General features: G+C 49.6%; 2 protein-coding genes across 5 annotated transcripts in view; one reads left to right on the top strand and one right to left on the bottom strand.

Annotated features, from left to right (window-relative positions):
* The first annotated feature begins 6 nt into the window (after positions 1 to 6).
* On the top strand, positions 7 to 2,383 carry PEBP1 (phosphatidylethanolamine binding protein 1). Its single transcript, XM_008642906.1, has 4 exons — positions 7 to 151; positions 482 to 591; positions 1,205 to 1,305; positions 1,562 to 2,383. Exons 1-4 carry the CDS (start codon positions 17 to 19, stop codon positions 1,777 to 1,779), a joined length of 564 nt encoding a protein of 187 aa, XP_008641128.1. The 5' UTR covers positions 7 to 16; the 3' UTR covers positions 1,780 to 2,383.
* A 936-nt stretch (positions 2,384 to 3,319) lies between these two features.
* Positions 3,320 to 19,458, bottom strand: part of TAOK3 (TAO kinase 3) — a 74,681-nt gene continuing 58,542 nt past the window's right edge. For 3 of the 4 annotated variants that reach the window (XM_017746506.1, XM_017746508.1, XM_017746507.1), the window contains 8 exons: positions 19,039 to 19,173; positions 10,902 to 11,138; positions 10,242 to 10,370; positions 9,348 to 9,551; positions 6,766 to 7,005; positions 5,452 to 5,664; positions 4,905 to 5,087; positions 3,320 to 4,805 (listed from right to left, as the gene is read on the bottom strand). In XM_017746506.1, the coding sequence (XP_017601995.1) occupies positions 4,644 to 4,805; positions 4,905 to 5,087; positions 5,452 to 5,664; positions 6,766 to 7,005; positions 9,348 to 9,551; positions 10,242 to 10,370; positions 10,902 to 11,138; positions 19,039 to 19,173 (1,503 nt within the window). In that variant the 3' untranslated portion in view covers positions 3,320 to 4,643. The remainder of the gene's footprint in view (positions 4,806 to 4,904; positions 5,088 to 5,451; positions 5,665 to 6,765; positions 7,006 to 9,347; positions 9,552 to 10,241; positions 10,371 to 10,901; positions 11,139 to 19,038; positions 19,174 to 19,458) is intronic. The other variant, XM_008642904.2, reaches the window with a different exon arrangement.

The following is a 19,458-nucleotide window of genomic DNA, read 5'->3' as shown; positions in this document are numbered from 1 at the left end:
TGCCGCAAACGTCGCTATGCCGGTGGACCTGGCGAAGTGGGACGGGCCGCTGAGCCTCGCCGAGGTGGAGCAGAAGCCGGCGCACCCACTGCGGGTCAAGTATGGCTCCGTGGAGATCGACGAGCTGGGCAAGGTGCTCACGCCCACTCAGGTGAGCAGCGCCCGGCCCCGCGCGCGGGGGTTGGCGCGGCAAAATGGCGGGATGCGGTCGGGCCTCTTGTGCGGTCGCTCCGGCAGCCGCCGCCGGAGCTTCGCCGGGTGCGGCGGGAGAGAGAGGGGCTGAGCTTTGGGGCCGGCCTTGGTACGGGGGCGGCCGTGCCGCGGGAGAGAAGGCCCGTGGCTCTCACAGCCAGGGGGAGCTGGCACGAATGGCCTGGAACCCCTCGGGTGTCGCTGCCAGCGCAGGTCATGCTGGCCCTGTGTGCAGGGCAGGTGGCTGGCGCTGGCAGCGGGGCCAGTGCTAACGTGGTCATCCTTGCAGGTCCAGCATCGCCCCATCAGCATCGAGTGGGACGGCTGCGATCCCCAGAAGCTTTACACCCTGGTTCTCACAGACCCTGATGCGCCCAGTCGGAAGGACCCAAAGTTCAGGTAATGGGGCTGGGCAGCTCCGTGTCTTGCCTGGGGAAAATGGAGCATCCCTCTTGGGCTGAGCAGAGGCTTAGGAGGAGGTGGGACTGTGCTCTGCCTGAGGTGCAGCTGTGGGGCTGTGGCTTGGCACAGAAACTGTGTCCTTGCATTACTCCTTGAGCCAGGGACAGCTTGAAGAGGAGCAGCTGTCTTCCCCAGGGGTGTTTAAAGGTCTGTTGTAGTTGGAGCAGCACAGCATTTATTACTTGCTCTAATTTATCACATGGATATTGGAATCACGTGAATTGGAATTAGGTCTTTGCTGGTGGCAGAATTGTAAATCTGGGACCAGCTCACTTTCCCCAAGTCAGCCTCAGCAGTGTGTGGAATACCCACTCTCAGAGGTCAGGCTGTGGGTTTTCTGCAGCCACATGGAGCTGGTTTTGGCAGGCTGTGCATCCCAGCGAAGCAGTACCTGCTCTGGGACTGATGCTCTTTGGGTTTGGCAAACCAGGAGTGGCAGCTGTTTGTTTGCCCTGTGCTGACAGCCTCATGGAAAAGCAGTAGCTTGGAGTGACAAAGGATTTTGCCTGGGGTTCTGCCAGTCTGATTATTCTTTGCCCTCTCCTTTCAGGGAGTGGCATCACTTCCTGGTGATCAACATGAAAGGCAACAATGTGGGCAGTGGGACCGTGATGTCGGATTATGTTGGCTCCGGGCCTCCCAAGGGAACAGGTTGGTGCCTGCAGCAGTTCCCCCGTGGTGCTACATGGATCACCACCCAGTGCAGAAGGGTGTGTGGGGGGGAAACCTGCAGGAAACTGCCTGTGGAAACGATCTGTGCAGGATTGCTGGGGGCTGCACGTAGCCACAGCCAGCACAAGCAGGGATCAAGCCTATCTAGTGCATCCTTGCTAAGCTGCCTTAATCTCCATCATCCTTAGCCATCTCCAGGGGTCACCTCAGCACCTGCCTCTGTCCCTCTGTGCAGGTCTGCACCGCTATGTGTGGCTGGTCTACGAGCAGCCCCAGCAGCTGTCCTGCAACGAGCCCGTCCTGTCCAACCGCTCTGGGGACAAGCGTGGCAAGTTCAAGGTGGCCGCCTTCCGCAGCAAGTACGGGCTGGGGGCGCCAGTGGCGGGCACCTGCTACCAGGCCGAGTGGGATGACTACGTGCCCAAGCTCTATGAGCAGCTCTCGGGGAAGTAGGGCCGGGGCCTGTGGGGCACTGCAGCACCCATGGGTGGGGCACAGCACTGTAGTTCCATTTCGTTAATGAGTTGAACCCAACTGTCCCACTGGCCGCTGGAAATGTCACCCTGTCGCTGTCCCTGCTCTGTGTCCCTGTGTCCAGGCCTGTGCTGATGCCTGTGGTATCCTAGCTAGAGAGCTGCTGATGGGTGTCCCTAGAAAACTGACCTGCTTAAGGGAAGCAAAAGCCTTTGTGAATTAGTGTCAATTCAGGGAGTCTCTGCTGTCTTGGGATGGCTTGAGGTGGCAGGGCTGTGGGTACAGAACCACTTTGGGGTGGATGCTGCCTGTGGAGACTCCCTTTTCCAGGAGAGGAGAGTGCAGTCTAAGGGAAACTTCCTCCCTTTTTTTTTTTTTTTTTTTTTTTTTTTCATTTTCCCTGTACTACATTTGACCAGTGCCTCACTACAGCAGTGAAGGTGCAGCTCGAGGGGGAGGCAGGGGCTGGCCTGGAGAACTTCCTTCTGTTCTCTGCTGCCACTCAAAGCTGAGACTACTTTTTTGTTCAGTCCTGTGGTGACCTGCTATTTGCTCACAGTGCAATTAAAAGCTTCCCAAGGAACTTGGTGTGCTTGGTTGTCTTCTTGGGGGATGAGGGCAATGCTCAGGGAGCAGTGTGGTGGTGTGGGGTTCCTGTCCTCTGGGGACAAGGCTGGACCCTGTGCCCAGGGCTCCCCATTCATGGGACACACTGATGCTGGAGGGACACAGCTCAGAGCTATCATGTCCAGCGTTTAGTTCCTTTCCAAGGGATCTTCCCACACTGCCAGACCTGTGGAGGCTCCTTCCTTCCACAGAAGCCCCCACATTGCCACAGCAGATCTGACACCCCAGCAGTACTGACCTGAAGCCACTTCCCAGCCTAGCTGCAGGTCCCAGGTGCTTCCTGCTCCTGCAGCAGCTTTGCAGTCAGGCCTGGGGGTGTCTCCTACGTGCTTAGAGCAGAAATGAGCCTTTGATCAAGCCTGATGGCTATAAAAATGTAAAAAAGGTGAAGCCAATACAATTCAACTTCATGGAATCAAGAGCCTTCCCCCTTTTTTCCCAAGCTGCTGTATCAAAGCTCTGCCATGACAATGGTCCAACAAACAGGAATCAGCAGCAGCCATGTAAAAACTGGGGATTCCATAACTCAGAAAGGTGGATCATTCTGCCCTGGGGCAGTTCTTCAGCCCAGCCATTAAAACATTTCAACAGGATCAATGGTTTTCCAGGACAACATCCCCAGCTACTCCAGACCAAGGCCCACCAGAGTTAAGGCTGGAGCACTGCTCACGAGGCTGATCCATCCTGGGACTGCTTGGGCTGGGAGGAAGACATGAACAAAATAAAAAATTCATTACCCTAAAAACCTCCACTGTCAGGAAACCAGCTCTGGAACCAGGCCCTGAGGCTGAGGGACACCTGGGGAATGGGACACCTGGGAATGTGTCCTGTCCCCATCTTGCACCTGGTGCTGGGCCACAAGCCACCCCTCCCGCAATGACACAGCCAGGCATTGTGATGAACACTTTTATTTACAAATATAATTAAAAGCTCTGACAGTTATTCATGCTCTTCCCTGGAACCTGAAAAATGTTTTTGTTGTTTTGTTGGTTTTTTTGTCCTTTTTTTTTGTTGGTTTTTTTTAAAGTGCATGCAAAAGAAGTAAAGCCTTTTTTTTTTCCTCTTTTTATTGTAAGAAAATACACAGTTTGAAAGTGTGAATAATGCAGTATTTATGTCCAAGATCATGGGGTTGGGGGTGGACTTGGGGGAGGAACAAAAAAAAACCCCCAAAAAACAAATAAAAGAAAAACTGAAAAGGGCTGGGATGATCTAACAGACAGTGCTGAGCTCTGGAACGGAACTGGAGAGTGGGGGGTGGCTGGAGCGGGACAGGAGCGGGGGAAAGAAGTAAAAAAATTTTTGATCAGAGAAACAGTTAAAATACAATATGAAAATAAGTAAAAGCTCTCCTTAAATTCCTTCTATACACAAAATACACGATTTGACAAAGCCCAATTTGTGCTACTGGGATCCTGTGGGCTCATTTAAGTGTATTCACATTCTCTGCGACAGCAGAAAATGATTTATGATACAATCAAGAATATGCCTAGGGGCCAGGGCTCGTCCCTGCTGCCCCTGGCATGGTTCTCCTAAAAATCACCACGTCATTGCCCCGCCCCCTCCCCACCCCCAAAAAAGTAATAATATGTCACCACTGATATGTACAGCACGATTTAAGTTTTTTTTTCTGTAAAATGTATCAAATTTTTTTCAATCTTTAATAAAATTTTTTTTATTATTTAATTATTCCTGATGAATAAATACCAAAAAAATAAAAATAAAATAAAATTATGCAGCAGCTAGTTAAGGTAAGGCTGCGGATTCAGTCTCTCTCCCCCTGGGATCGTAGATATCTTTTAATTATTAATATTTTTTTGCTTGTATTTTCATTGATTGGTGGTAAAATGAGTGATTGCTCAAAAGCAACATACATCCACTTGGGTTGGTTTTTTTTTATGGTTTTTTTTTTTCTCCATTAAAATTGTCTCCAAAGTTTTCACTGAAACATTTTTAATCATTGCACAGAGACATCAATACTGTGACATACTATGGAAAAGACTGCCAGGAGCTGTCCTGCACCGGGACGTGACGGGGGAAAGGGGCCCCTGATGGAGTAAGAATATACAGGCACTGGTCCGACACGATGTCAGTAAGAGAGACAGAAAGAGAGAGAGCACGCCCGTCAACATGGGGAATGTTGGGTTTGCAAGTTTTATCCTTACTTTGTTTGCTTTTTGTGTTGGTTTTTTTTAAAATGGCAAAGAAATTTAGCCTCATCTATAGTCCTCCTTGGGATATTCTAATGTGACCAAATTCCCAAAGCCCATCCGCAAGCTCTCCATGTCAAACGTCTCAATCTCTCGCTCCTGCCTTTCCAACAGAAACTTGATCCTCTCGCTGCGTTCCTTCTGGAGAGCGGCGAGCTCCTCTTCGATCTGAAACGAGCACAGTCAGCAGCCTCCCAGCGAAGCTCCACCCCTGCTCCGTGTCCCAGCCCAACTCTAGGTATCCCCAAAATCCCCTCTGGAACGTACCTTCTGTTCCAGGTGTGCCCTGCGCAGCGACACCCGTTGCTCCAGCTTTTGGAGTTCCCTTTCATGCTGTGCTTCTGTCTGCATCTTAATTTTGCTCTGGTACGCATTGAGCAGCTCCATCTCCTGCTGGAGCTGCAGTCTCAGGGCTTGGCATTCTGCTTCCTGGGCCTCATCCAGCCGGAGCTGTGAGAGCATTGGGAAAACAACACTCAAACCCCCGCTGGGAATTCCTCTGCTCTGACACAAGTGACACACCACTCTTTCTTCCCAAAGCCGCTGGTGTTGGTGGCAGAGGGAGAAGGCAGGAAGGGCTTCATGAACAGCAGCTTCTCTGCTCACACTGAGGCAGAGCCTCAGAAGATCCAATTCTAAACCCCAGCACGTGAGGGGAGCAGGGGAAGGATGCATGTTCCGCAGGACACTTACTACAAGAGGCAAAGTGCCACCTGATGTGTTAGTTAAACAGTTTTTGTAATTCAATGGTGGGAGAAGCACCCCTCCCAGGGTGCTGCCAGGCCCCAGAGCCCCCTGAGCCCCCTGCACGTACCGCCTGCGAGGCCATCATCTCGTTGATGCTCTGCTCGTACTGCTCAGCCAGGATGGCGAGCTTCCGCGTCTGCTCGTCCTTCAGGCTCTTCAGAATTGTCTTGTGCTCACTCTTTGGAGTTACTTCCAGCTGGTGATTCTTCAGTGCTTTGTACTGCTTAGTTTGCACTTTGCATGTGTCCTGGAACTGCTTTTTGATCTGCATTTCCATAGCCTGCCAAGGAAGGAATGACATGAAGAGCGTGAAGGGCTTTGGGAATGGAGAGGTTGTGGTATGTCCACATGGGTGGGGGGTGCTGGGAACCACAGCTCCCCTGTGCTCCCCTTCATGTGCTTCCCACAGGGATGAACCAGCAGCATCAGCTCAGGCCCTGCTGCAGCCTGGCCAGGAACAGGACCCACTCTCTGCCCTCCTCAGCCCAGGGCACTTCCACCCTCTGCCCCTGCTTCCTGCAGATCACCCAGCCCATCGCCTGCCTCCCAAAACGTATTTGCTTTTTCACAGCATCATTCCCCTTCCATTTCCTTCCCACCTCAACATTGCACTATGTGGAGGCTATAGATCTGAGAACTAGTGACGGTGTGACAGAGTGACAGCAATGTGCCTTCTCTCTGATGACCAGGGACAGAACTCCAGAGAATGGCTGGAGCTGTGTCAGGGAGGTTGAGGCTGGAGATCAGGGAAAGGTTCTTCCCCCCAGAAGGGGAAGAATGGGCACGGCCCGAGGCTGCCAGAGCTCCAGGAGCATTTGGACAATGCTCTCAGGCACAGGGTGGGATTGCCAGGGTGTCTGTGCAGGGCCAGGATTCAGACTCGATGATCCTTGTGGGGCCCTTCCCACTCAGGACATTCCGTGATTCGCTGACACTGGGAGGAGGAACAGGCTTCTCCTGCAGAGAGCAGCTCAGGGGTCTGTAACAACACTGGGGCAGTGCACAGAGCTCAGCACACCCCTGTGCTCTGTCTTCTCTCTGGTGCTGAAAGCAGCACCCAACTCCTCATCATTCCAAGCTGACACCAGCAAGGGCCTGAACAACACACGGCTCCTCAGAAACATGTTCTGTACCACTTTGCTTAGGACTGGACTATTTTTCCCAACAACCTCAATTAGCACAGCACTTTAAAAACTCTCTGTGAGCTCTGGGCTACCCCAGCCCACAACTTCCCTTACCCAGAGCTGCTCTGTGCAAAGGGAGGGGATGCAAGGGATAGCATAGGGTGTGGAGAGCAGTGGTCCCACAGCACGGTGCTGCATGGAAGAGACATGGACAGGAGGACACAGGCCAGAGGAGGAGGAAGGAAAGCTTGCAGCACCTTCAGGTTCTTTGGTTGCTGCCGGAGCTCCATGAAATGCTTCCTGTGCAGCTCCCGCTCCCGCCGCTTGTTGTACTCCAGCTGGTTCTCGAGCTCAGTCTGGTGCTGCAGCCGGATGAGGTCCATGCGCAGCTTCTGCAGCGTGTGCAGCTGCCGGTACTCCAGCTCCCGTGTGGACTCGTCGTGCCGGATCAGCATCGCGTGCTCCATCTCCTTCTGCGTCCGCTTCTTGTTCAGCTCCTGCGCCAGACACACACAGCTGAGGAGGGGGAATCCCTGCCTGGAGGAGTCGAGTTCACGAGGCCGAGGGTCCTGCTCATTCCTCTACACAACACCAGGGACTTCACCAGTCACAGGAAAACATGAACCCAGCAGCACCATGGGGATGCTAAGAGTGACCACCTAGTGACCGACCGACCATCCATCTATCCATGCCTCCACCCATCCCTCCAATCCATCCATCTATCCTCTGGCAGCTCTGGGATGGCCCCAGGAGTCCCCAGCAGGTGGCACTAGGACCTCACACAAGCCCTCTGTGCCCGCTGAAACTCGCAGCAGCTTTCAGTGAATACATCCCAGGGTGCTCGGGGCTGGAGTGACCGACAGAATCGGGGGCTCCTGTCTGGTTTAAATTCCCCTGTGCCCCTGACAGGCACTGGGAATGAGCTCCTCCCCAGTCACCTGCACTAGAGTGGCCATAGCAGAGGTCAATGGCTCTAACACCACCTCAGGTGAGAAAATGAATTGTCCAGGTGGGATCTGGCCCAAAGTGCAGCATGTTTTTAAAATGAGGCTGGAGCCCGAGGCTCACAGAGTTTTGCAGCGTTCACCAAGAGGTGCTGCACAGGGTGTCCACAGTCCGGGATAACCTTCTCTAAGCTACAAGCCCAGGAAGGGGAAGACACCAGTTCTCTCCCTAATTATTGCAAATATTTGTGTCTCCAGGTGTCAGCCACACCCTGTCGAGCACAGAGCTGACTCCAGCTGTACCCCGGCACAGATGGTGCTGGTGCATCCCAGATCCAGGCTAAGGTTACAGCCTCACCGCTGTGCTCTGTGCTGGATCAGCCAGGCACAGCAGGGCTGCCCCACCCCACGCTGCACTCAGCACAGGGAGAGCCCAGTGCTGCCTCAGCCTAACGAGTTTCTGCAGGAGAAGCAAAAAAATGTTAATTATTCTGAGCTGCTGCTCACACGTGGTAATGCTATTGTAACTCTCAACAGGAGCACCTGCAAACTTCAGCCCTTGTGGCTGCTACACCTGGGACAGGTCTGAGCTGAGAGGATGGGGAAGGAAACGGGGCCAGAGTTTCTCTCTGCCCTCTTGGCCATAAGGGTGTAGCATGTGTTTAGATTTAAGCAAGACTTGACCCCTGACAGCCAAGATTAAAAATTAGATGTACTGGTGTGCCAAAATCACTTCCCACTTGGCACAAAGGCAGGTGGGACACTGACCAGGCAGGAGTTGTGGCCCATGTGCTTTCATCCAGGATAGCTCAGCCAGCTTCTCCTGAGCCCATTCCACACCTGATTTTAGATCACACACAGCATGAACACAAAGTCACTCCACTTCCCTCAAACACTTTCCGCTTGCACAAAAACAACCTCTGTGGTTAGTTAAAATATCATGGAAAACACATTTTGAAAGTGTTATTTACTTCAGTGATCCAAGTAGTTAGTACTGGAACATTTGAGTTAGTAGGGACATAATTTTCAGGAAATAAAAACTCAGATCATTCTGAAAATTAGGTCTCTCGTAAGAGCTTAAATGCAGGAGGTCAGGTGTGTTCCTGGTTAAATGCCATGCTAGGTAACTGAACTCTGCCACAGAGCTGACATGCTGTGATAAGGGTGCTCAAATCTGATTTTTTGGAGTCAATCGTTTTCAGGGTGCTGGGGTTGAGATATCTGGATCTCAGCAAAGCAGCTGAGCAGCCCCAGCCACATCTGGACTCAAGGGCAGCAAAGCTCTGAACAAGTACAAAATATGCTGGAAAACCTGAGGGTAGCAGGCCAAGTAGAATTGGAAATTTTTGACCACTCCTCACTCAGCTTTCACTAAAACACCCTCTCATCTGCCCGTCTTTATCCAAAAATAACATCAAGCAAGAATTCAGATACTACAGTGATGACCACAGAAACATCTCCAAGTGGAAACTCTTTCTCCAAAGTGGTGTTTGACCACAGGCAGCCCTGAGGCAAGGGGCAAAAACCAACGAGGGGAAGCAGGATGTGAAAAGCTGCTCCTTGACAACCCACATCCACATCCCGCAGCTCTTCCTGGCCCCTCACCACAGCCCAAACCGGGGCAGCATCCCCCAAATCCAACACTTCAGAAGCTGGGATGAAGCAGCAAGCCCAGAGGGGGTGGTCCACAGGGTGTTTGTGTCTGCAGTCAACAATGCCATCCCTCAACTGATCAAAGCAGCCACAGCTGCATGGAAGACCACTTCCCAAAACTTTTTTGTTACATTTTTCTCAGTTCTATTTAGCAACTAGAAACATGAAGACCTAACTTCAGCCAAGACACAAAGCTAAAGCAGCTAAAGAAACACTGGGAGAGGAAGTGAGGAGTGCCATACTTCCCGAATGTTCTGCTGCTCCATCTCGTGCCTCTTGATCATTGTTTTTCTCTTGAAGAAACGGCAGTTTTTGTCGTAGTAGAGTCTCTGCTGGGTGAGAAGCTGGGCCTCCTCTTCAGCCTGTGTGTGCTGCAGGTTCTCTTTGTGTTTGGATATCCTTTCTTGCTTCTCTTTCTTGGGCGTGCTGTGGTCCTCATTCATTTCCTGCAGGGTCAGAACAAGGCTTCCCTTAGCACTACAGTGACACAGGACTTGGGGACCTTCCTGGCTCCTCCTCTGCCATTCAGTTCATGAAAGGACACCAAAACCCTACTACAAAACCAACAGAACCAGACCTATCACCTGGCCATGCCCAGCCCTGCTGCCCCTACAGCTGTACCAGGACCCACACCAAGAGTAGGAGGAAAAGTGGCCACTGAGTTCCTTGATAATCATTTTCTCACCTTTACCTTCTTAACAGCAAATTATTTTTGCAATGTCGTGGAGACACTACTGAAGTAATGCATTTTGGCACAGATAAGCTACATATGAAGTTACTTCTCTTCCTAATTTATGTAAGTGATCACAGGGCTTTTAGTCAAGGGACATTGAATGGCTGCTCTGATTACTTAGAAAAAGAAAACAGATGAGGAGAAAGGGGAAGAAGAACTCTCTGTGAAGTCCCATTTTCCCTCATCACCCTTGGTTTCAAAGATTCTGCTCTACAGCAAATTGTGAAGGCACCTGTAGCCACCCTCACAAATTGTTCTGGAAATTCACTTGCTGAGAATCCAAATTTGCTTCCAAGCCTGACAGGATCCCTTAAACCCCTGGGCTGGTCCAAGTTTATCAAAACAAAAGACTGGTTCGCGTTCATTCCACATCCCTTCAGCCCCGAAAATGGGAATTTCTTGCCTCTTTAATCTTTTCCTTGCAAAGCTTGTATTGTTTCTTCTGACTTTCTAAAAAGGTCGCCAGGTCTTTCTTTTGCTGAGCCAAAATCTGTTGCTGGAATTTCTTTTCATCTGCTGCAGCTGCCTTTGCCTACAATGTAGAGAGGAGGGGGGAAAAAAAAAAAAAAAAACAAACCAAAAAAAGGGTGAGTGAGCAGGTGCAAAATCCAGCACAAATCAGTGTTGTGATTTTTGGTCAGTCATTTTGGTGACTGTGCTAGACAAAGCCATGAGCACTCAGCCACAGGAAAGCTACTTGCACAGAAAATGCTCACATAAATCTGAGGGCTTCCTTGTGCTTATTTCCCCACCAAAACCACCCCAGAGGGCACAACCCCACTAGTTCACTATAGGGATCAACGTGCTGATTTTTAGACTGATGGCTTTGTCACCTCCTTAGCTGTGAGATAAAGCTCCCAGAGCCTCTTTTACCCAGCTGTGCACTGGTGGATGCCAATGGACTGCCCACATCCAGAAGGGTGACTTGAGGCAGCTCTGGCCAAGGACAGGGAGCACAAGGTGCACCTCAGACTATGGCTTTGAGCAGCAACTCCCACAGCCCCCCTTGGAGACCTGGATTCTCTTGTCCCTCGGATCCTCAGGGACAGCTCCCTGCACTCACCTCCTTCTCCATCACAGCCACTTGCTTCTTGGCCAGCTTCTCCAGCTCAATGGACGAGTTGTTGGCATGTGTCTCCACCTCCTTCTGCAGCTTGAGGCGGTGCTCGTCCATCTCAGCCTTCAACTTGTTCTCCAGGGCGATCAGCTGCTTCTGGTGCTGGCGCCGCATCCGCTTATATCCTGACATCTGTTCCCGCAGCTCGTTCTCCTGCTCATGCTCATGGATCTGTCTTGTAACCTGCGGTCAGGAACAGGGCAACAAGTGCTCCATGGCCTTCCTTCCCACACAAGCTGTCTCTGTGCTGGCTGCTCACCCATAACCCAGGCCCTGCTCTGCTCTCAGGAATCAGCTGCCGCAGGTGCTGCTGTTTCAGTTCACAAAGGCACAAGGTTTCTCTCTCTCCTAACTTTTAGCCCCCACCTCTTCCTGAGACTTTTATGTGTTTTCAGTAACAGAGCAGAAAATGTGTTACAAATAAAGGAAGCGACTGGTTACCTATCACTCCAGGACACACTGGAGGAGATCTGGAAACAAAGGTGGCTGATGGACACCCTTCTTCAGACACAGGACTCAGATCCTCAGGGTGACATGGACTCCCAAGATGCATCCACAACGCCCCCAACCCACCTGTTCTTTCCTTCCTCCTCAAGTCATCCCCATGCCAATTCAATCCCTCAACATATATTTTCTGCTACGAGGCTCCTCCTTCAAAATTTCCCCTTAAAATTCAAGATGATGGCAGACTGAGCTCATTCCCTCTCAGAATTGAAAGTTTTCTAACAAGTGAATGCTGTTCTGGAACTGTGTGCTCTTAACAAGATTGATCAGATGGTCTAAGCAGATTTTAAAACCTGCTCAACTGAAACAAACTCACAAGTTCCACATTCATTGCCATGCCCAAGTGTATCCATGTGAAAGGAAGGAAAAAAAAAAAACCAACAAGCTGTGCCAAAAATGTTCAGAAGAAAATGCAAATGGTGATGCTTCCATTTCAAAAGAAGAAAAGTGCCCAAGACTGATTTCAATTTTTTTAAAGACAGTCTCAGGAACTTCACTTATGATGATCTGCTGATCATTTATATGACCTGAGAACCAAAAACTTGGTACATGTGTGGAACAGCAGCCCCTGATTCTGTGCAAGGGGACCTTTGCTTTCACACTTAAGTCCTCTAAAGGTGATCACTGAAGCTTTATGAACCCTTTTATGAGTCCCTCCTGCAGCCTGAAAGAGCCTTCCTGATGGATTCCTCCACAGTAGCCCAAAAATCTGACCCCTACTACAGAGCTGCTGTCATTTGAAGGCAGTTTTGTGGAGATGTTCAAAGTTCAGATGTAGGATGGGATGCACCTTCAGAGCTGGAAAGGTTCAGGTTCAACAGAAGAGCAGATGCTTTAGGGAGCAGCCATCCCAGTGCACTTGCTGGTTCCAGGGCTGGGAGGTGACAGGAAGCCACGACCAAGTCAGAGCTCCAAAATCAACAGATTAACACCCTGACTGAGGTCACCCAAGGCAGGCAGCAGGTGCTGCCACCTGTCTTGGCTCAAATAACTCCCAACACTTGGGAGGAGTGTGGAGAGGAACTTAGGAAGAGCCTCCCAAAGCCAAGGAAGCACCTGATTGCAAAGGAACCGAAAAACCATCCTGACCACAGCACTGTCATACTCGGGCTGGTCACTTTAGTGAGGCTCAGTATCCACTACGAGGTTGTTATTTTGGAGTTGGCTGGATTAAATACGTACTCACACCTCAGCAACTGGTGTAACAGAGCAGCCTGTAAATGCCTGAGACCCAAACAGATCTAAGGCAGCCAGCAGCAATATGTGGGATTGTAGGAATGACCACAGAAACACAAACACTGGGTTAGCCCTGTGTTCTGTGTTCTGCTACAGTTCAAAAAGCTTTTGGTTTTTCCAAGCGTAGCAAGGACAGCCACACTTGGAAGAAGTTGGGAAGTGTTTGTAGGAACTTGCACATTTCAGTCAAGTTCAGCAAGAATAAGATCCCTGCCAGAAGCTTCCAGGTAAGGAAAATTCCTCTGAGAATCCAAGTTAATGATAAGAGACAGATGCCAGGTAAGACAGGCAGACCCCCAACACTTCACACATGCCACTGACAATGCTAAGTGACATCCAGCTGGGAGAGAACAGCCTTGGTGAGGCACTTGAAGAGAGATGGAGACCTGGGAGCCACCAGCAGTACAAGATCTTCCTGGATGTGCTATTTTTGGGGCCTGGCCCTTTTGTGAGCAATGGGATGTTCTGCACAGCACACTCTGTTCCCAGATGTTGGCAGAACAAAGCAAACAGCAAGAGCCTAAGAAAAAATGGATCTAAGGATCCTCCAGCAACTTTGCCAGTCTCCTTTGGTCTGATCTCTAATGAGACGTAGAATGTGCACTTGTTTTATTTACAGCAAAACTCATTAACTTTTACCCTTGTTTTTTTCCCCTGCTCCTCTGTACCCCATTTCCAATTTGGCTCAGCTTTATCATTATAAGAACTCCATCTTGGAAAGATTTCCCATGAAATCTGGGATATTTATCCCTAACAATAGGATGCAATTGCTAATTACAAGCCTAGCTGATAAAGCCTTCCAGTCACAGCAGAAGATGAGACACTAAAAAGTCAGAAGAAAACAAAAGTAGCGTCTCATCCTAAAGATGAGAGAGGAGAGCAGCAGTCTTGGTGGACATCTCGTGGATTTAGTCTGTGTCCAGCAAGCTCATGATAAAGACTTCATTTATCACCATAATCTCCAATCAAGTCCAACACTCTTCAGGATTGTCTTCGAAGACAAAGTCTGCACATGGTGATCTCAGGGATGAGAAAATGTGGAAAAAATGAACATTAGTTACTGAACATGCCCAGTTCAGTACCAGAGAAGTCCTTCAGACTATGAATGAATAAAGGATTATGGTCTTAAAGATTAAGCCCCTAATGAATGAGCAGCTCCAGCAACCATTTTAACAAAAAAATTTGGGGATGTTCCAGTAATCACCTTTCTGGTGTTCTCAGACAAAGACACTTGGAACTCCATGTACTATTTAAAATACCCTGAGTGGGAAGGGCCCCACAGGGATCATTGAGCCCAGCCCCTATCCCTGCACAGATACCCCAGCATCCCCACCCTGGGCACCCCTGGCAGCGCTGTCCAAACGCTCCTGGAGCTCTGGCAGCCTCGGGGCCGTGCCCATTCCCTGGGGAGCCTGGGCAGTGCCCAGCAGCCTCTGGGGGAAGAACCTTTCCCTGCTCTCCATCCCACCCCTTCTCTGACACAGCTCCAGCCATTCCCTGGGTCCTGTCCCTGGTCACAGAGAATAGAGATTGGACCTGCCCCTCAGGAGGAAGTCCACAAACATAACCCCATAGATTATCATGGGAGAAAAGGTGGTAACTACAAAATCTGTTCTCCACATAACCAGGAAATGTCAGGATCCTTCACACCAGGAAGCTGCAGTTTCCTGGAGCTCTCCCTGCAGCATAGAACAATCAGGTCATCAGGAGAACAAAAGACCTGTATAAAACAGAACAGCTTTTATTAAGGTATGACATTTTCTCAGTTTCTTATCTCTCTCTATCTTTGGCACACACAGAACTGAGAACAGAGATGTCTTTTCCAACCTACTCCCACAGGCAGTTCACTTGCCATAAAATCCAAACTTTCTTTCACCCCTCCAAGATTTTAGCTTTACATAAGGAAGTTAAGCTCACAACTTCTCCTCCAAACCAGCAGCTGTTTAGAGTTCCCTTTTACATTGTTTATCCAAGATACTGAACCCTCTCCTAAAGGAAAGGAGTTCTCACTTCTCAATAACCAAAATACTGAGCTCCTCTATGCTGGAGGAAGCAGAGCTCTGAGCAAGACCCTGCCAGCTGCTTCTCAGAGCAAGAGGAGATGAGAAAGAACAAGTCCAAAAGTTTAGAAGAAAGGTCTACAAAGGCAGCAGCCAGATGAGTCCATTGACAGAAACTCAACCCTCTGGAATAAAGCATCAGTGCTTCAGCAGAAGAGGGTGCAAGGGAACAGCTCCATGTGAAGGTACCTGGTTGTGGAGCCAGGCTGCCCTGGTGCCATTTTTTTGGTCACATCCAGGGAATCCTGCTCACATGGACACATACGCTTGGCTCTGCAGGCCCCAGATGAGATCACACAGTTCTTTCACTGGCATTTGGATTTCAAAGAGAACACCAAGGCCTTTGATAAGAGTCCTCACTGTCTGATCTTACTATGAAATGAGATGTCACAGATGTGAGGAATGAATCCTTTCCCCTGAGGGTGGGGAGGCCCTGGCACAGGGTACCCAGACAAGCTGTGGCTGCCCCTGGATCCCTGGAAGTGTCCAAGCCCAGGTTGGACAGGGCTTGGAGCAGCCTGGGCTAGTGGAAGGTGTCCCCGTCCATGGCAGGGGGTGGAATGAGATGAGCTTTAAGATCCTTTCCAACCCAACCCATTCTGGCATTCTATGAAGTTTTAACTACTCGATCATTGCCTTTGAAAACTGTAAAAGCAGCTGTTAAGGAGATGCATGAGGCAGAGGGGACCTAAGGGGTCAAGCTTAAAAGACACCCAGAAGTGCAGATCAATGCATCTCTGAAGAGATTCAAAAAACAGCTTTCCCTTGAAAATATGGAGAGGTGTAGTCTCATCAACATGCCCTCTGCCCTTCTTTTCAAACACCACCTTGCTGAGCTTCAAGAGATTTCTGGTTGTAACTTTTAATTTATGGATCACTGATAATCTGTGAAATATGGAGATGTAGGTGCCTGGTCTCCCTTTCAGATGGCAACTTTTACTCCAACGGCAGAAATATGCAGGGTATTTTCCACCACTGTTCCAGGTGAGTGATGGTTACTGTTACCACACAAAACTGATTAAACAGAAAGGTGGTCCAGGAAAAAAATGACTACTAAAACTGCTGATTGAATTATGACAATAGTTAAGCTCTTTCATCTTTCTTACATACATTTGCTCATTTTCATTATTTTCTTTAATCTCAGCAATATTAAAGCACTACTGTAAGACTGGAAAAGGATATCCACAGCCTGTTTCTTTGTGGATAGTTCATTTGACTATTTTCTCTGGAGGTCTGACCAGTTTCCTTCATATTCACATGATGCTTTTGCAGAGTAACAGGGCAGAGGAATCTCTTAAAATCACAGGGTGACCTGGAGTGTTCAGCTGTCTAATACAAGTTCCTCTGTGATCTCTGCACTCCCTGAAACTGCTTCAGCTTGTTTTTGGAAAGAGATCCAACTTGTACGTTTGATTCCTTGTAGGAATGCCAGTCTTACCTCCATCTGCAATATCCTGATCTATGGGAGAATAGCAAGGACTTGAGGGCCCCAGATCCTGGACTGCACCAGCAGGAACAGCTGTGGAGTGACCAGCCCCAGACTTGATGCTTTTCTTCTAAAAGCACTGCCCCAATCTCATATTGGGGGGTGGTTTTCAGCAAATCTCACAAAAGGAAGTTTTTGCATCCAGGTATCATCCCATATTATTGATTTATGGGGCCAGAACTCCCATTTTTGATTCTCTGTAATACAGGCCACCTGATGCTCCCAACTGCACAACCTTTCTGTGCCCAGGAAGATGCTTCCAAGCTGCTGAGAAATGGGCAGCAGCCAGGATGCAGGGAACCATCAAAGCTTGCTGGTTTGCTTGTTTCTAACCACTGTGGGATCTTGAGCACCCGTTCACATAGGAAGAATCTTTTCCAGCTGCTGTTGAAAGAGTAAACTAACACGGAGAAATGAATAAAGCTTGAATTTCTGGGTTCACGCTAAAAATTCCAGGCATGTTTAGGTGTTTCTCCCTGTATCAGCTCCATGACTGACCTTGCCCTCCTCACAAACACTGGACAAGGAAGCAGGAAGAAGTTCTCCCTTGGCCAGAGGAGCAGCAGCATTCAGCACTTCTCCCCAGTGACATCATCCAGGCACTGGGTGACAGTGATAAAAAGTGCTCCAACACAAGCACTGACACCCAGATTCTGTGCAATGGAGTTTAAACTTTTATTTTTTCCCCCTAGATTTCCATTTTGGAACATGAAGAGGCAGGAATGGAAGATTATTAACGGGAAAGCTCATCACAATGAAATATTTCTGTGGCAAACACAGGGACACTTCTGCCTCACCACATAACCTCAGAAGTAAGGACACACCAACACCTCCTAGAGTGCTCAGGTGGTGTATTGGGAACTTCCCACTACACTGGGAAGAGGATATGTGTGTATGATAGGGACAACAGAGCATGTTCCACAGAACCTCCCCCCAAAAAAGGAAGTTCTCCAAAAAGCTTTCCATCTTCCCCACCCAAAATTAATTTTATCTTTATCATCACTTGGTCACTGCAGCAAAGAGATTCCGCAAATCCAAGTGAGCAAGGAATTAAGGCAGACACAATCCCAGCCCCACAAAGGCTGCCGTGGAATTTAGGAGTGACCTTGGGATATCAGCTGTCTTCCCCAGAGCTCAGGGATATGGGAATACCTCACAGCCCATACTTCCATTAGCTCCCAAAGGGGCTGTGCAATCCCTTCAAGCCACCCAAGTAGCCCAGGGGTGACATTTCAAAGGAAGGCAGGAGTTATGGGCTCTGCTGCTGAAGGCAGGACACAAGGTACAGCAGCTTTGCTCAGGGACTAAAAGAACATGAATATATTCATCACACATATCAATTTATCAATGAAATTGTATGTCTGGAGTATGATACATGAGTCATTCATCATTTCTTCCCTCCAGCCAACCTAACTGGGTCCTACTTTTATCTGCTCAGTGCAGGCAGTAGAAGAGCTGGCACTACACTGGGTACAAACAAACACACTCCAAAAGGAGAAATTCCCAGGGCAGAGGGCCTCCAGGAGAGCAGGGATCCTGCCCCTGTCAGGTGTGCTGCATGAAGTCCTCTAACACACACATTTCTAGGTCACTCTTGAAACTGGTGGGGAACAGGGGACACCAGCCTAGGGAGCACTCAGGGTATGGGCACCCAGAAATACACCTGCAAAAGATGAGATTCAGATACTCCCAGGAAGCATCTGGGCTGGGATCTGCGAGACTGTGTATGGCTGAGTCAGGATCTTGGAGCAGCCCCCCCATCACACACACACACACACACACACACACCCCCTCCCCCCCCCAGTGTCTTGTGCATGCAGGAATGGGAAGCAATTCTGGGGATCCAGAAATGGTGGTCTGGAAGAAGAACCCCGATGGTGGAGGCAGGAGAAAGCGGGAAGGGGAGGGCTCGCTGGTGTAATTTCGGGGTTGGTCCAGGATGATGTCATAGCACTGAGCAAGTGCCATGGCCAAACCATGGGGACTTTCTAATGCTCCCCGTCCATCTGACCTCTAATACCAGCGGGCTGAAATACTTAATAGGACATTCATTTTACCTCTGAAGGGCCATTTTTCACTGCTTTCCCTGGAAAAGGCAGCTCCCAGCCCGGGTGGATGCGGGGTGGGGGAGGTGGCACACAACTAACTCTTCTGGCACACACCCCTTTCCCCATTTTTTTCAGCCTCAGCAATCACATTTGCAATAGTACAAATCTTGATGGATTCATCCCATCCCCCTCCCCTTTGTAAGCCCACAGCCTGCTGTAAGCCCTCTCCCTCTCTCTCCCTTATCACAGCCCAGCAATCCTTCCAGGATCAGGCTGGAAAATGCAGTCACGGTACAGTTGCTTGAAATAAATGAATGAATGAAAAGAAAAAAAAAACCAGGCAGCAGCTCAGGGCAGGCAGCAGCGATCTTATTGTTCCCAAACCCATCTGCATCTCCACAGCGTTTCAGCAGCTTTCACACATCTCACACATACTTTATGCACATGCAGATAAATATATTAACAAAAGGGGCAGGTGGGAAATGGAGCAGGGGGAAATGAGATGGTATTAACTTCACACAGGAAGGTGGGTTATCTCACAGTGGAAAAGCACAGAGAAATTAAACATATTTCACCTTAACATATCTCTCTTTCTCTCTCTCTCTCTCTCTCACACACACACACAGGTAAAATCTCTTTCAGTGCAATATCCAGTTGCTATGCCAACAGCACCAACAGCATGGGTGGCAATGGCAGCAAGGGGCTGTGGAGTGGGGTGGGATGGGGTGGGGTGGGATGGGGGCTCTTACCAAAGATGCTGATTTGATTGTGGCAAAGCGCTCTCGGTTCCGGTAGTGGAGGGCCTGATTCTGCACTGACTGGGTAGGCCGCACCTCAGGCCTGCGATCCCTGTGGCCCACCTCATCCCTTATAAATACATGATCCTGCAGAAATGGATAAAAACAAGGAGAAAGTCCGGCTGTGCTCTTCCCGCGGCGGCTGCCTCTCTCTCACCCCTCTGTCTGCACAAGCGCGGCTGTAGGAGAGGCATAGTTCAGCTCTCTGCTTAGCCCCGGCAGCTCCCACCGTACAAAATGAATAAGCAACACATTGCAGCTCGGCTCGGCGCGTCAGCTGATCGCTAGCGGGATGCCTCCGAATCCCTGGATCGGGCTGCCTTTTTTTTTTTTTTTTTTTTTTATTCTCCTTTTTTTTTTTTTTTTTTTATC

The sequence above is a fragment of the Corvus brachyrhynchos genome, unplaced genomic scaffold, assembly GCF_000691975.1.
Source record: "Corvus brachyrhynchos isolate BGI_N302 unplaced genomic scaffold, ASM69197v1 scaffold19, whole genome shotgun sequence".
NCBI classification, from domain to species: domain Eukaryota; kingdom Metazoa; phylum Chordata; class Aves; order Passeriformes; family Corvidae; genus Corvus; species Corvus brachyrhynchos.
Note: the sequence above shows the minus strand (reverse complement) of the source record. Positions and strands in the feature narration are given on the sequence as shown.

Bases quoted from the DNA above. Each gene is read 5' to 3' on its own strand.
- PEBP1 (XM_008642906.1), top strand. From the start codon at position 17: ATGCCGGTGGACCTGGCGAAGTGGGACGGGCCGCTGAGCCTCGCCGAG. The intron at 152-481 runs GTGAGCAGCGCC...TCATCCTTGCAG, and splicing joins AGGTGCTCACGCCCACTCAG to GTCCAGCATCGCCCCATCAG. The intron at 1,306-1,561 runs GTTGGTGCCTGC...CCCTCTGTGCAG, and splicing joins CGGGCCTCCCAAGGGAACAG to GTCTGCACCGCTATGTGTGG.